Raw genomic sequence first — 16014 nt, 5'->3', positions numbered from 1 at the left:
TTCCCCCTCTACAGCATTTTTGATTGTCTGGCTTTTATTTTGTTGTGTTAGCTATAAAAATTCGTTTGTAAGCGTCTTGTGGCAGGGACTCAGAGTTAAATTCAGCCCTAGTGTCCATAAGTCACTGAGAAATATGTTAATTTTATCCTCAGTGTTTTGGAGGTCTTGCTAGAAAGAAAGGTATTCTTCTGTCTTGTCTTTCCTCTTTTTTGCAGACACATATTAATGAAATACTTACAGAAGGCTCAATGTGATCTCAAAATCTAAAGAGGAACAAAAGGAGAACATTTGAAGTAGTATTCCTGTCACTTGTTTGTCTTTGTAATATTGTTATATTTATCCAATAACTAAAGTTATATTGTTAAACTAGTACAAAAGTAGAAGATGCATCACCTGGGTTTAGGTTGACAAGGTCTTTGGAGATTGTGGAAGCTTTTTTGGATGTGGATAGCCTGATGTGTACAAAAAGGCAGCATTTGCATTCACCCAATTTATTCACTACTGTACGTGGTTCAGATGAGTGCTATCTTTCCTACTTCTTTCAAAAGTATGAACTTGGATAAATATATAGACAAGCTTGGTTTAACATTGATACTAGAGCTGGTAGGGAATTTTTCGATGCAACTTCTTTTGTCAAAAAAATGCTGATTTGTTGAAACTGAAACTATGGGAAACATACGGGGTTAGATGAAAGTTTCATCAAGAAGTTTCTCAGGTCTAAGGATGGAATTTCTAGAGGGAGAAAGACTGAGGTGCACCACAGAATCGCTGAGTAGTTCGGGCACTCACTTGTGGTGTGTTATCTGGGACCTGACTGGGACCAGACACTTGAACACAGATCTTCCAGCTGCACCCCAGGGGAGTGACCTGACCACCAGCCTGTTGGCTAGTCTGGGGTTTAGAGATCTCTCATCCTCTCCTGTTGGAGCTATCCTACTGGACCTATTTCAGAGCAGGGACTCAAATCCGGGTCTCCTGTATCCCAAGGTATATCTAAGAAAACAAGTAAGGAAAATGATAGATTTTCTTTATTGTTGTGTAATAAAGTGACTTTAGATTTCAGCAAAACAATATTGAATACATGGGATTATTTGAATGTGCTGAATAATTAAGGGACTTTGTCAAGGTTCCTCCCCCACTCTGAACTCTAGGGTACAGATGTGGGGACCTGCATGAAAAACCTCCTAAGCTTATCTTTACCAGCTTAGGTCAAAACTTCCCCAAGGTACAAAATATTCCACCCGTTGTCCTTGGACTGGCCGCTACCACCACCAAACTAATACTGGTTACTGGGGAAGAGCTGTTTGGACGAGTCTTTCCCCCCAAAATACTTCCCAAAACCCTGCACCCCACTTCCTGGACAAGGTTTGGTAAAAAGCCTCACCAATTTGCCTAGGTGACTACAGACCCAGACCCTTGGATCTTAAGAACAATGAACAATCCTCCCAACACTTGCACCCCCCCCCTTTCCTGGGAAATGTTGGATAAAAAGCCTCACCAATTTGCATAGGTGACCACAGACCCAAACCCTTGGATCTGAGAACAATGAAAAAGCATTAAGTTTCTTACAAGAAGACTTTTAATAAAAATAGAAGTAAATAGAAATAAAGAAATCCCCCCTGTAAAATCAGGATGGTAGATATCTTACAGGGTAATTAGATTCAAAAACATAGAGAACCCCTCTAGGCAAAACCTTAAGTTACAAAAAAGATACACAGACAGAAATAGTTATTCTATTCAGCACAATCCTTTTCTCAGCCATTTAAAGAAATCATAATCTAACACATACCTAGCTAGATTACTTACTAAAAGTTCTAAGACTCCATTCCTGGTCTATCCCTGACAAAGACCAGCATATAGACAGACACACAGACCCTTTGTTTCTCTCCCTCCTCCCAGCTTTTGAAAGTATCTTGTGTCCTCATTGGTCATTTTGGTCAGGTGCCAGCGATGTTACCTTTAGCTTCTTAACCCTTTACAGGTGAGAGGAGCTTTCCCCTGGCCAGGAAGGATTTCAAAGGGGTTTACCCTTCCCTTTATATTTATGACAGACTTGACTTAAATATTACATCTACTGCATTTTTTAAAAAACAATGTTCCAAAGTAATACTGTACTCAGTTAAAATGCAAATGAGTGCTATTGCCTTCTCGCATAAGGTAACACATTATATAGTTCTGTTTTCCTTTGTCACATTTCTTAGTTTTTGTGTTTTTAAATTACATTGTTTTTAATATCAAAAGTACGTAAACACTGGACTGGTTAACTTAATTTACCATCTTGTATTGTTTGCATGCAAATTTGTTAATCTGATGATGATTTACTGTTACAGTGAATGACATGCATGCTGACGTTGTCTTATGTGAACAGATGTTTATATCTGTTTTGTTAGAGGAGTCAGTTCTACTGCACAGCCTCTTTTTGCACTTAGTTTAAATATAGAGTTTGTAGTTTTTTAGGAAGCTGTTCTGCTTAGAGGGTGGTATAATACTCTTCTGAAATGTAAATGCTTGTATACTAATAAAGTGCTTGCTCTTGTCAACCCAATCATTGAAAATAGTCCCCAGCTCACTTGGCTAACAGAAATAGAGGAAAAAATTTTACCTCAGAATCAGAATGTCCCTTCCTGTATCTGAATAATTCCAAAAGAAGAGGGGGAGAGAGAGCTGTCATGTTTATTATGAATGCATTTCACACTACTCACTATTAATCTTTTCTTTCTGTCTTTTCTCCATTTTTCTAGAATTTCCCATATAAGTACATCATTCTGGTTTTTTACACTTCATTGGTAGTGCACTGCAAAAAATGTAGGGATGCTCTCTTGACACTATACTCTTAGGCTGAGATTTTTCAAAGGCACCGACGAGAGTTAGTTGCCTAGCTCTCACTGAAATTCAATGGGAACTGCCAGTGAGCTCTCTTGAACTCATTTGAAAATAACCACTTTGATATATATTTCCTCACTGGAAGATAGATGTAGATGAATTAAATGTTTCAGTGTTTTCTAGGAAGCACTTTCAGTCCACGTACCTGTGATGCATGAGCTTTCTAACATTATCTTTTTGAAAATTTTCTAGAAAATGTAGAAGATAGTACTGATGAAGATGCCCCACTGCACAGCCCTGGAGCAGAAGGAAGGTAAGAGACCTCTGTAAATTGTATAACTTGCCTTGTTTCCAGAAAACTAAATGCAACTTCTTTTCTTTTACTAAGTCATTATTGATCCATTAGAAAATATTTTTCATACTGGTGTCTTCTCATTTTACCCACAAATTCAGCCCAAAAAAAATTGTCAAAGGAGTAAAGAAAAAATACTTTAGTTCTGCAGAAATGAATTAGTGTCACTGTTCTCCTTTTAGTTCCTTGTCTTCAGACCTCATGAAGCTTTGTGGTGAAGTCAAGCCCAAAAGCAAGGTAAGACACACTGTGGTAATAACTTGTAAAGCACTTTCTTTGAGAGTCATGTATGGTTCTTCTACAACCATTAATGAAATAAGTCTCACGACAACACTGTGACATAGTGAAGTGTTGTTCACTTCACTTTAAAGCAGATTAATTAGGAGTCAAGTTCCCCTCGGTAAAGTGACTGTAAGTGGCATTGTAGGATTTCATGTTTGTCTCAAAATTTCCAGATCAGATTTGTTCAGTTTTGGGGAAAAAATGTTTTCTTCTACTTCCAGCACCCCAATTCAGCACAGCACTTAACTATGGTGTCAAAGAGGCATAAGCACAATGTGAATTAAGCACATGTTTAATGTTAAGCATTTGCTTAAGTGCTCTGCTGAATCAGGGCCTTAGTCTGTGGTTGTAGAAGTGTTATTGAGGGTATAATTTGGCCTATAGGATCTTAATTACAAGTGGTGATGCATTAGGAAAAAAGGAACCAAGTCTGACTTTCAGATGCCAGGTAGAGTTTGAACAAATTTGGTCTGGAAATCATTGACCCAAAATAAGCGTGGAGCCACCATTTTTATAAAGTGACTTCTCAGATTAGAGCTGCATTTTTAAAATTAGACATTCCTTCCCTGAGATGAACTCAAATACCTCGGAACAAAAAAAAAATGTTTGAAATACGTATTTCAAAAAGTTCTCTATATTTTAAGAATTTCTCCTTTTCTCATTTTAAAACATTCTGAAGGTTTTTTTTAGACAGTAGAAATAAAAACTGGTTTAGTAGTTTTAGTATTCTTGGTAATTAGAAACTTTAAGAAGACAACGGTATAGCAGTTATATTCCTCAAATGTTGTCAGTAAAGATGCACAACTACTGGGCCCTTTTTAAGGTCTAAGCTAGTTGGAAGTACAGCTCCATTCTTTGTGCTCCTTACTTTTCTGATCTTCAAGATGTTCACGTTGTATAGTGGCTGTCAGTAGCACAACAGCTGCAGCTTCTCTTTCCAAATGTTGCACACACCAACGCTTCTCTGTGTCAGAGATGCAAAGTGATCATTTAGCACAGAAAAAGTTGTTTTATATTGGAACATTTCCTATGCTTTTAGGCCATTCTTCAACAAAGCGCATTCCTCGGTGCTTTACTAAATATGGATGGGATTACCATGTGCTTACAATTAAACATGCTTTGTTGAACTGGGTGCTGTAATGAGGTGGCCTGCCTCTTTAAGGACCGGAGGCATGGAGCTGGCCAGCCCCATACAGTTAGTCCTGCTGCCTCACTTGGGATGAGATGTGGGGTTTAATTAGTGGAACCAGTTGGGAACAGGGAAGGGGATTCCCCTATATAAAGCAGCAGGAAGCTGCAGAGAGGGGGTTGCTCAGGGAGAGACAACCAGAGTGAAGGTAGAGTAAGAGACTTCAGCAGAGATCTGCCAAGGCAGGAATGGCTAGTGGGAGCAAGTAGACTCCAGCAGCAAACCCTGACTTTTCAGAGAAAAGGCTCCAGGAAGGAAAGGCTTGGGAGATGCCCAGCAAGAAAACTGAGAGTATGTACTTGATGGGGATTTGAGAACTTTTATTTTTGATATTAATAATCCAGCCTCAGAGAGGGGTGTTGCTGAACTTGAGAAGAGTTTGTTTTGCTAATTTGATTGAGATCCATGAAAATTTGGGAAATGAAGGCAGTACCTCAGCACAGCAACCTCTGGCCACGGTTGCTCAGGGGATGCTCAGGATGCAGCAGTTACAGAGATTTATTTATTTCACACCATCTCCTTCCCTTTGTAACATGCACAGGTGACTGCACTTGTCATCATGTCAAATAACTATTTTATGCTGTTGAAACTTGACCAAGGCCCCCATACTGCTCTCATTGAAGCCAACTAAAAAGATTAAAAGCAAACTCCATGATTTAGTTTCCAAAGATAGTTGACAGTTAAGTATAACTACTGAACAGTAAAAATTAAGAATGCGCTTAAAAATATATCACTGACACACTCTATCAATGCTCTTATGTTTAGAGTTGATTGTTTATTTATTTATTTTAAATCCAGGCCCGCCGGAGGACCACTACTCAGATGGAATTGCTATATGCAGATAGCAGCGATTTAGCTTCTGAGAGTAGTGCAGCAGACACCATATTGCCTGGCCCTCTTACACCTGTTGCAGAAGTGCAAGAGAGTGGGATGCATACCGATACAAGTGATACTTCCGCTAGGGAAAGGGACCTCATTCCCCCACCATCTGGCTTACCTTCTAAAATAGGCAGCATGTAAGTTTGGCCAAGCTGTACTAATGACCTTTTGCTTTTGAAAAACGCATGTTGCCAATTCCTTGTAATCTCTGATTTTGAATTTTACAGAGGGGGACAATTGATTTTAGACTAACCAGGTAGCATTCAGAAATCTGTTCCCTCTGTCTCCACAGCCACCCCATGCAGCATACATATGCTGTTGTAATTAATATATTTTGAGACATTTTTAAGTAGCTTTCTTTAGCCAAGCTACTTTAGGTTTGTTTGTAAATAGTGGATGCAATCATTTGGTACCATGGATGCTTCTGTTTTGTTAGTGATGTGTGAAATGCAAATTCTAGAGGGAAAAATCTTTTCAGAAATGTCAATCTTTTCAGACCTTAAAAAGAAACACATTGTAAATCCAAAGTAAAGCATATTAGAACAAAGCAATGTAAACTTAAATTTTATAGTTAATAATAAAGGTCAGAGTCCTAATGACTTGGGGCGGGGGGGACTTAAGATGTATTCTGCGTTTCCGGTGTTTAAAATGGAGCAGTCTAAATTTACAGTAAATAATAAAAACCTTATCTATTTTAATAATAGTGTATGATAAAAAAACAACACTGTAAACATACATCTGAGTTCCATTGGTGCCTTTCCGACTATAGTACACTTTAGCTGAAGAATAGTTTTTAATCATTGATAATTACTTAATAATAACTTAATTTTATTTAACAATTTTAATTTTGGGGACATAAATCTTTTCTCACTTCTTATATACTGAAATTACTGTTGTTTTCAGCCATTCACAGGCAGGGAACTTTTTGCTTTTTAGATACTAACCCCACATTCTGTCACATGTAAGCTGAATGCACTTGCCACATTCAGTAATATGAAAAAATATTGCTGACAAGCCCCATTGCTGTCTTTAGGTTATAGATGCTGAAGTAAGGCATTTTTCACCAGGTCCCATCTGTCCTGTTCCCTTCAAACTATTACTTTTTTCATGGAAGCCTTCACTGTTAAGTGTACACTTGCTTTTAGTTTTAAGTTTCATATTTTTCTAGCATGCGCTTGAGGTGGCAGAAATAAACAGTAAAACACTGCTGACAGCGATTGTTAACATATGCTGATGGCTTCATTACTTTTACAAGTAGAATATGCTCAGAAGGAATGCTACTGATGATGCAGAGGGGGGAATGATGATCAGAATAGGCTGAGAAACCTGCTTGTTTCAGCATTTAGTGTGTGAGATGAGACTGTTGGAGCTCCAAGATTTAATAACATCAAGGGTTATGACCTGGCATCCAACGTTCAGGTAATATCATCTTTTTGCTTCACTGCATCTTCTAAATTGTATCCATTATGAAAAATAATTAGCAATGAGGCAAAATAAAATTATCTAAATTCAAACTTTGGAAGCATTGAGCCTCTGTAGTAAATTGTTCTGCTCAGGAGTGGACTTCACTTATTTCTGTATTTTATTGATCATACTTTAGCAGATGAGTTATAAAACTTTTATCTCAAACAGTTCTTAGTGACTTCCACATTGTAGGTATCTGCTTAATACTCTCCCTCCTTTAGAACTTATATTAATTTACTTTCTACGTTATTAAAATTTTTCCTTGTTACACTTCCAGGTTATTGCTGATATTTGTTGTTGAAACAAGGTTCCCTCTTATAATCCGTCTGTTCTTCTGACTGGATCCTGCAGTAAAGTTGCAGTGCCAACTCTGTTGCATCAAAATAGTTCCTATCACAGCGGGAGGTTATTACTTCTTTGTAGGGTGATGGAGCTGAAATAATAGTGGGTTGGCAAGGGAAACTATCTATAAGAGAGAGCTCTATAATCTGCAATAGTAGGAGAAAGCAAAAACATCTTGTAAATTATTTCTTTCTGTAGATGTTCACTTCCTGCAGTTTCCCTGAAAAAAAGTCCCTTTTGAGAGCTCAAGCCAGCTCTCATTGAAGTGATGGACTTTTTCCATTTTTTAAGAGTAAAAATCCAGCCCTAATTCAATTATTATTGAATCCAGCCCTAATTATTAATACCACAGTGTCATAGATAAATATACAACTATTCTTTTAAAATTGGATTATTTAGATGCAATACCCCACATGTCTGCAGTACAGTGCTGTTTGTTTTGGTAAGGCCTTGTCTACTTGGAAAGTTATACCAATTTAACTTAAATCTGTTTTTAACTGGCTTAGTTAAACGGGTGCAAGCCCCTTTGTGAGCACTCTTTCAGTTCAGCTTGAGTGAGTTATTTCAGTTTATCTTAAACTAATTCCTAATAGGCTTAAACTGAACTGAAATAAGCCTGGTTTAAACCAAGATGAGAGGGTCCACACAGCCTTTTGCAGTGGTTTAGCTAAATCAGTTTAAAAATCACACTCTAAGTTAAACTAGTGCAGCTTTCTTGTGTAAGCAGGACGTAAGTATATAGGAATGGATTCTGATCTTGGATATTAAACACCAGCAGTGATGTCAAGCATAAAGCCCTCATTTCAGAACTGGCCCTCATGATGTAGTTGTCTGCTGTACATGAAAACTTTAAGGGTATGTCTACATTGTAGAATAGGTGTGTTCTTAATTCAGGTTAAAACATCAATGAAGGCACAGCAAACTCAGTTTTGCAGCTCAAGTTAAAGCCTATAGGGGAGCCTGTCGTTGAACTTGAGCTGCCAACACAAGTTAAAATGCTATTTTAACCAGAGCTAACTTGAGTTAAAAACACACCTTGTTTTGCAATGTAGATATAAGAAACATAAGAATGGCCTTACTGGGTCAGATCAGTGGTCCATCAAGCCTGATATGCTGTCTTCCAACAGTGGCCAATGCCAGATGCTTCAGGGGGAATGAACAGTCAAGGGCAATTATCAAGTGATCCATCCCCTGTTGTCCAGTCACAGCATCTGGCAGTCAGAGGCTTAGCCATCTTGGCTAATAGCCCTTGATGGACCTGTCCTTCCTGAACTTATCTAATTCCTGATCCTGTGTGCCATTTAGGACTAAATGCTTCTCCCTTTGTGGGTTCCAGGACTAGCTGTTCCAAGAAGCAATCATTAATGGTGTCTAGAAATTTTATCTCTACGTCCAGTCATGAGCTGACATGCACCCAGTCATTATAGGGATAGTTGAAATCCCTCATTATTATTGAGTTTTCTATTTTTGTAGCCTCTCTAATCTCCCTTAGCATTTCACAGTCCCCATCATCATAAGGTGATCAGTAATATATTCCTACTGCTGTACTCTTGTTATTCAAGCATGGAATTTCTGTCCACAGAGACTCTGTGGTACAGTTTCATTCATTTAAGTTTTTTACTATATTTGACTCTGCTTTCATTCACATACATTGTCACTCTCCCACCAGCACGACCTACTCTATCATTCCTATATGTTTTGCACCCTGGTATTACCATGTCCCACTGATTATAATCGTTCCAACAAGTTTCTCTGATGCCTATTATATCATTATCCTCATTTAATACTAGGCACATCTTGATATTTAGGCTTCTTGCATTTATATACAAGCATTTATAAAATTTGTCAATATTTAGTCGTCTGCGTTCATGTGATGTAATTGAATGGAACTTTTTCATTTGACTGTTTCTCTTCAGCCTGTACTCAACTTGTATCCTCTCCCCTTTTCTAAGACATAGAGAATCCCTTTTAGTAGATCCTCTCCTAAGGGACCTCTCCGTCTGAACAGTGTGCTCCTCTGCACCTGTCGGCTTTACATGCCAGCAATCTGATTCTGTTGTGGTTTAGGTGGAGTGTATCCTTCCTGTATAGGCTCTTCCTTTCCCCAAATGTTGCCCACTTCCTAATAAACCTAAAACTCTCCTCCGTCCAGCATTATCTCATCCACTCATTGAGACCTTGTGGTTCTGCTTGTCTAACTGGCCCTACACATGGAACTAGAAGCATTTCAGAGAATGCTACCATGGTGGTTCTGGATTTTAGGCTCTTACCTCGTAGCCTAAATTTGATCTCCAGCATCTCTCTCCTATCTTACCCTACGTCAATGGTACCTGCGTGTGCCACGGGCTCCTCCCCAGCACGCCACATAAGTCTGACGTATCCTCAGATTATACAAAATCTCATCTGACTTTAAAAAAAACTGAAAGCTTCAAGCCCTCATAATTGTACAGAAATCCTTCCAAATGCGAACCAAGGGTAAACCAATGCAATGTTACCTCCCTGAGTCTCCAAGCAGCCTGAATTAATGGCTCAGAGAAGTGTGGGACTCCACAGTTCCTATTTATCTCATTGGAGGGTCAGTTACAATGACACTTTGATGTCAGCATTAATTGTTGCATTGGTGATCCCTTTTAGTGGATAGGAAGGGTTTGGGAGGGAGGTTTGGGGAGTGAGAGTTGGAAATTGCTGCAGTGAAGGAAATGCGGAGGAGAGGCACAAATACAAGGAACAAGGAAAGAAACAGAGAAGGAAGAAGGTGAGAGGAAACTAAAAACAGAAATAACTATGTTCCAAAGAGGGAGCATATTATTTCACTTCATGATACTGAATATGACAATGAAGAACTTACTAAATAATAAAAAGAACGAGGAGTACTTGTGGCACCTTAGAGACTAACAAATTTATTTGAGCATAAACTTTCATGGGCTAAAACCAACTTCATCCATTGCATGCAGTGGAAAATACAGTAGGAAGATAGATAGATAGATATAGATATACACACACAGAGAACATAAAAAAATGGGTGTTGCCATACCCACTATAATGAGAGTGATCAGGTAAGGTGAGCTATTATCAGCAGGAGGAAAAAAAAACTTTTGTAGTGATAATCAGAATGGCCCATTTCCAACAGTTGACAAGAAGGTGTAGGGGAGGGAAATAAGCATGGGGAAATATCTCTAAGATACAACCGCATTTGCTCCAACTCCTCAGACAGAGACAAACACCTACAAGATCTCTATCAAGCATTCTTACAACTACAATACCCACCTGCCGAAGTGAAGAAACTGATTGACAGAGCCAGAAGAGTACCCAGAAGTCACCTACTACAGGACAGGCCCAACAGAGAAAGTAACAGAATGCCACTAGCCGTCACCTTCAGCCTCCAACTAAAACCTCTCCAACGCATCATCAAGGATCTGCAACCTATCCTGAAGGATGATCCCTCACTCTCACAGATCTTGGGAGACAGGCCACTCCTTGTTTACAGACAGCCCCGCAACCTGAAGCAAGTACTCACCAGCAACCACACAACAAAAACACTAACCCAGGAACCTATCCTTGCAACAAAGCCTGTTGCCAACTGTGTCGACATATCTATTCAGGGGACACCATCATAGGGCCTAATCACATCAGCCACGCTATCAGAGGCTCGTTCACCTGCACATCTACCAATGTGATTATATGCCATCATGTGCCAGCAGTGCCCCTCTGCCATGTACATTGGCCAAACCGGACAGTCTCTAAGTAAAAGAATAAATGGACAAAAATCAGTCGTCAAGAATTATAACATTGAAAAACCAGTCGGAGAACACTTCATTCTCTCTGGTCACTCAATTACAGACCTAAAAGTCACAATACTACAACAAAAAAAACTCAAAAACAGACTCCAACAAGAAACTGCTGAATTGGAATTAATTTGCAAACTGGACACCATTAACTTAGGCTTGATAAAGACTGGGAGTGGATGTGTCATTACACAAAGTAAAACTATTTTCCCATGCTTATTTTTTCCCCCTACTCTTACTCACACCTTCTTGTCAACTGTTGGAAATGGGCCATTCTGATTATCACTACAAAAGGTTTTTCTCTCCTGCTGATAATAGCTCACCTTAACTGATCACTCTCATTATAATGGGTATGGCAACACTCATTTTTTCATGTTCTCTGTGTGTGTATATATATATATCTTCCTACTGTATTTTCCACTCTATGCATCCGATGAAGTGGGTTTTAGCCCACGAAAGCTTATGTTCAAATAAATTTGTTAGTCTCTAAGGTGCCACAAGTACGCCTTGTTCTTTTTGCTGATACAGAGTAACATGGCAACCACTCTGAAACCTGTTACTAAATAATAGTAGTGAATAGTTTAGATACCATGCATAAGCCAGATTCCATCCTTGACCTTTTTGTGTAAGCATTTCACTAACATCAGTGGGTGTTCTGCTGTGGATGAGAGGGAGGATGAAGTTCAAAATTTATGCTCCTGCCCACCGATCATAACTAAAATTAGAATTCCTTGTTCCCATTGATTGAGCTTGACACCTCTGCTCCAGCTATTAAAATTACTTCAGTTAATTTATTTTATTGACAATGTCAATGTACTGCTATAAATGTCTCTGATCTCTGGCCCATGATGTATTTTGGAATTCTTTTTTTAAAAAAAAATAAAATGGGCATATATTATATTGGTATTTAAAGATGAGGCTTCTAAGAACAAATTTAAAGAGTGGAGCCAGTGAAACTCAAGAGCTGTCGGATGTCCATGAACCAATGATGATGATAAATAAAAATATCATGAGATCTAACAAATTTTATATTGAGACTAACTCTGAGTGGTAGAACTGCAGCATGAATATTTTAACAAATACTGAAAGATAAGATAATCTTCCCTGTTACCTTAGCTCTAAACAGTCATCTCTGATGGAAAAGAAAATACCTGAACCTTCACCTTTAACAAAGAGAAAGGCCTATGAGAAAGCAACAGAAAAGCCAAAGGCGAAAGAACATAAACAGTAAGAATGTTGGGGTTTTTTCCCCCCCTTTAAGCTATTAAGCTTTTGGAAAATATTCTTGAAGAATAATAGATTTGTGTAACATTTTTTTTCATTCTAGGTTAAATTTTTAATGGTGGCTGTGAAATTATTATCCACTATTAGGTTCCTGTGTTTGTTTTATAATGGTATTCTTCTATATTCATGCAACTTGGTGTCAGCACTCTGAGAGAGAGTCCTCTTGAGTATTTGCAAATGATTTATTTTTTAAAAAGTCTTCAAATGCAGCTTTTCTCAGACATTTAAGAACTCCTTCATTTTACATATGCCAATTTTTTCTGCATAGGGCTTTCACTATTTAAAGTAAACTGATTGAATTTCATGCCATCTTGTGGCCAGCAACGGTTTTGTAGCTGTATGGTGGTTACATTCTCCGATAGTGCATGTACTCTGCATTTCTTGTTTAAGAAAATAGAATCTAATACATTGTTTGAGGCATGTTTCATTTAACCTCTCTAACATGTCATAATCTTTTAAAGAAGATGTTCTTTTTTTCTTATAGCTCAGATTCTGGAACCTCAGAGGCTAGTCTGTCACCTCCTTCTTCCCCACCAAGCCGGCCCCGTAATGAACTGAATGTTTTTAGTCGTCTTACTGTTTCTCAGGGAAACACATCAGTTCAGCAGGATAAGTAAGTCACAAAGGGAAGCTTCAGACCCCTACCAGCAAGTTGCAAAGCATACTCAAGTCATCAATGTAGCAGTCCATTAAATGCCTTGGCTTTTCCTGTGAGAGAGAGAGAGAGATACTATTGCTACATTTCATAAACTTTCTAAAAGGGAGTTTAAAACTTTTCTGGAAATGTTTTTCACATATTGCCAAAATTGAAGAAAATCAATTTCCTGCTGAACCTTATTCCCTATTTTATAGCTTATCTCCTGTACTTACTATTTTCCTTTAACATGAGTCAAAATGCTTGAAAGAGCTATAGAATTTGTAAGTGTGTGTGTGTGTGTGTGAGAGACTATATATGTTTATATTTGAAATTAGGATTTAGTTAACAATTTAGGAAATAGTGCTTCTGATAATTATTCAGCTACTCTTTTAGCATGGCTGAGAGAGCTCTCCAAAGTAGCCCCTGTAGGGTGATTTGCTGGAATAGCTATAGTGCAGCAGTTTAGCAATAATCCTAATTATTTAATGGACTGCATTCTGTTGAGGCAATTTGGAGAATTATTTTGAAGAAATAAAACTAGTTTCTTGACACTGAAGATATCTCCTTTGCTAAAAATCTCATTAAAACTAGTGATTGCATTGAGTTGAGCCAGAATCTTCATTTCAAGATTTCAGGACTGACAGTACTGCCACATGGTGCTTATTAACTCTAACTCAACAATGGAGAATCAACCTTTGATTTTGATTGTAGCATTTTGAGGGATTGCTTTAATCCTTTTTTTTTAATGTTATTTCTGTTTAACTTTGGGGTTTCAGTGACTTGTAGAGTCACAGCACACCAAGTAGTTGCTTGCAAGGCTTCCAGTAGTTTAAAACTGCTTGTAACTCCCTAATCCCAACTAAGTTATCTGAGTATCTTATCACTAACCAGATATAATATTATCAGAGGCTTCTTTTTTTACTTTGAGCTGTAGTAACCATGACTCTTTGTATTTTCTATTATCTGACTATGAAATCAAACTCGAATTACTGAACATGTTTGATTTGCATTAAAAATGAAGGACATAGTATCCTTTTATTATTTTAAGGCATACTGCAGATATAGATCTTGGTTTTGGAGGGAGGCGGTTCTAAAACATTTTGGGGGTCAGAAAGTGAAGGATTTTGAACTTGTCTGATCATTTGCAAACTGCTGAGCTTGGTTCAATAAAGACTGAATCATCTTGACATTTTATATTTAAGAATGTAAGCAATCTGCAAAATTTTTAAGTGTGTTTCTATACTAAACAGACACTGACAGGTTTAGATTTTTCTCTTTAAATATTTGGTAGAATTAGTATCACATGCAGGGTCAAATTGTGTCCATCTCATTTTTCTTCACTGCCTACTTCTATAAGAAATACTGTATTGGGGAAATAGGAAGTGGCTACACAGTATTCTTCAGCTTCTTGATATGAGACACTTCGTGAATCTTACCCTGAGAGAGCCATTTTAATGTTCATCCCCAATGTTGTACCTGATGTAAAGCATAAACTAAGAAGCAATGCTGTGTGCAGTAAGTAAATGTGCACTGCATTTCTGAGTCAGCCATGCTGTTGTTTGTTCTTCTCATATGGAGACTTTACCCTGCTGATACCTGTATTCTTTCTCCTCGCAATCTCCTACCACTGTTCATTATAGGTCTGATGAAAGTGATTCCTCTCTGTCGGAGGTACACAGGTACTCTCTTTCTCTTTTCCATCCTTCTGGCCTCTTGTTGATGTTCTTAATGCCTTTACTCCGGTTATTAAGTAATCTCATTTTTGCTGCATGCTCTTTTTTGATACCTCCCGCAATACATGTATGCTGTGTACCTTTTCATTTATTCCTTTTTTGCAAGAAATTAAAATATTTGTTTTATTTTGTCCAGCATGTCCTTTTTGTTTTTTAGAGAAAATCGGAGGTCAATTGTTTCTTAGGGTTTTGTTTTTTTTAATCAAGCATGTTTAAAAAAAATATCAGTGGCAAACTTTTTTTTAGGTTTTAGCTTATTAGCTAAAAGTTATATTCCAGTGTATGTTAGTCCGTGGTATCTACTGTCTTACTGCCAATACTCAAAATTGATTAAGAGATGGAAGAATGTTATAGCTCAACATATTTCCACCCTTGTTTGATCCAGAAACATGGAACAGGGTTCTGAGAAGAAACAGCTGTGACTTGTAATGTGGCTACTCTGTATAAAAACTACAGAGCATATCCAGAGAGAGGCAGTGAAAAGGCTAATAACCGTATAGTGTTGCTGGTAATAGCATTTCCAGCATTTTTCATCCATAAATCTCAAAGCTCTGTTGCAAAGGTAGATAAATGTCCCTGAGGTGCAAAGATGTTGGATGAATTGCCCAAGGTTACAAATCAGAGGCAGACATAGGAGTAAATTGTGGGTCTCCTGGCTCTGACAGTGGTATGATCTGCTGAATCATGCTGCCTTTAAAACTTGGAAAGCAGAAGAGTTAGAGGTATATAAGATATTGAAAGCCATAGAGAAGTTTTATTGGTCGTATCTATAGTCTTTGCTATAAGGGCAAACATAGTACCTATCTTTTAAAAGGAAAACAAAGAGGACTTGGGGAATTATAGACCAATTGCCCTTACTTCTGTACCTGGAAAGATACTGGAACAAGCACTTGGAGGATAATAGGGATATAAGGAATAGCTAACATGGATTTGTCAAGAACAAATTATGCCAAACCAACCTAATTTCCTTCTTTGACAGTGTTACTGGCTTGATGGGTGGGAGGAGAGCAGTAAATGTGATGTGAGGCCTGAACTGGAGCACTGTGTCCAGTTCTGTGCACCATACTTTAGGAAAGATGTGGAGAAGTTGGAGAGAGTTCAGAGGATAGCAACAAAAATGATAAAAGGTTTAGAAAATGAGACCTAGGAGGAAAGTTTAAAAAACAACAACTGTGCATGTTTTGTCTTGAGAAAAGAAGATTGAGGGGGGACTTGATAAGTCTTCAAAATATGTAAAGGACATT

General features: G+C 38.0%; 1 protein-coding gene across 11 annotated transcripts in view; it reads left to right on the top strand.

The window, feature by feature from the left end:
- Positions 1–16014, top strand: part of KIF21A (kinesin family member 21A) — a 173747-nt gene that overhangs the window by 130832 nt on the left and 26901 nt on the right. For 4 of the 11 annotated variants that reach the window (XM_073328411.2, XM_073328408.2, XM_073328407.2 and 1 more), the window contains 6 exons: positions 3076–3136; positions 3358–3412; positions 5445–5662; positions 12233–12343; positions 12885–13013; positions 14678–14716. In XM_073328411.2, the coding sequence (XP_073184512.1) occupies positions 3076–3136; positions 3358–3412; positions 5445–5662; positions 12233–12343; positions 12885–13013; positions 14678–14716 (613 nt within the window). The remainder of the gene's footprint in view (positions 1–3075; positions 3137–3357; positions 3413–5444; positions 5663–12232; positions 12344–12884; positions 13014–14677; positions 14717–16014) is intronic. The other 7 variants (XM_073328412.2, XM_073328417.2, XM_073328410.2 and 4 more) reach the window with 4 other exon arrangements.

The sequence above is a fragment of the Lepidochelys kempii genome, chromosome 1, assembly GCF_965140285.1.
Source record: "Lepidochelys kempii isolate rLepKem1 chromosome 1, rLepKem1.hap1, whole genome shotgun sequence".
Taxonomy (NCBI): Eukaryota; Metazoa; Chordata; order Testudines; family Cheloniidae; genus Lepidochelys; species Lepidochelys kempii.
This window is presented reverse-complemented; position numbering and strand designations above follow the sequence as displayed.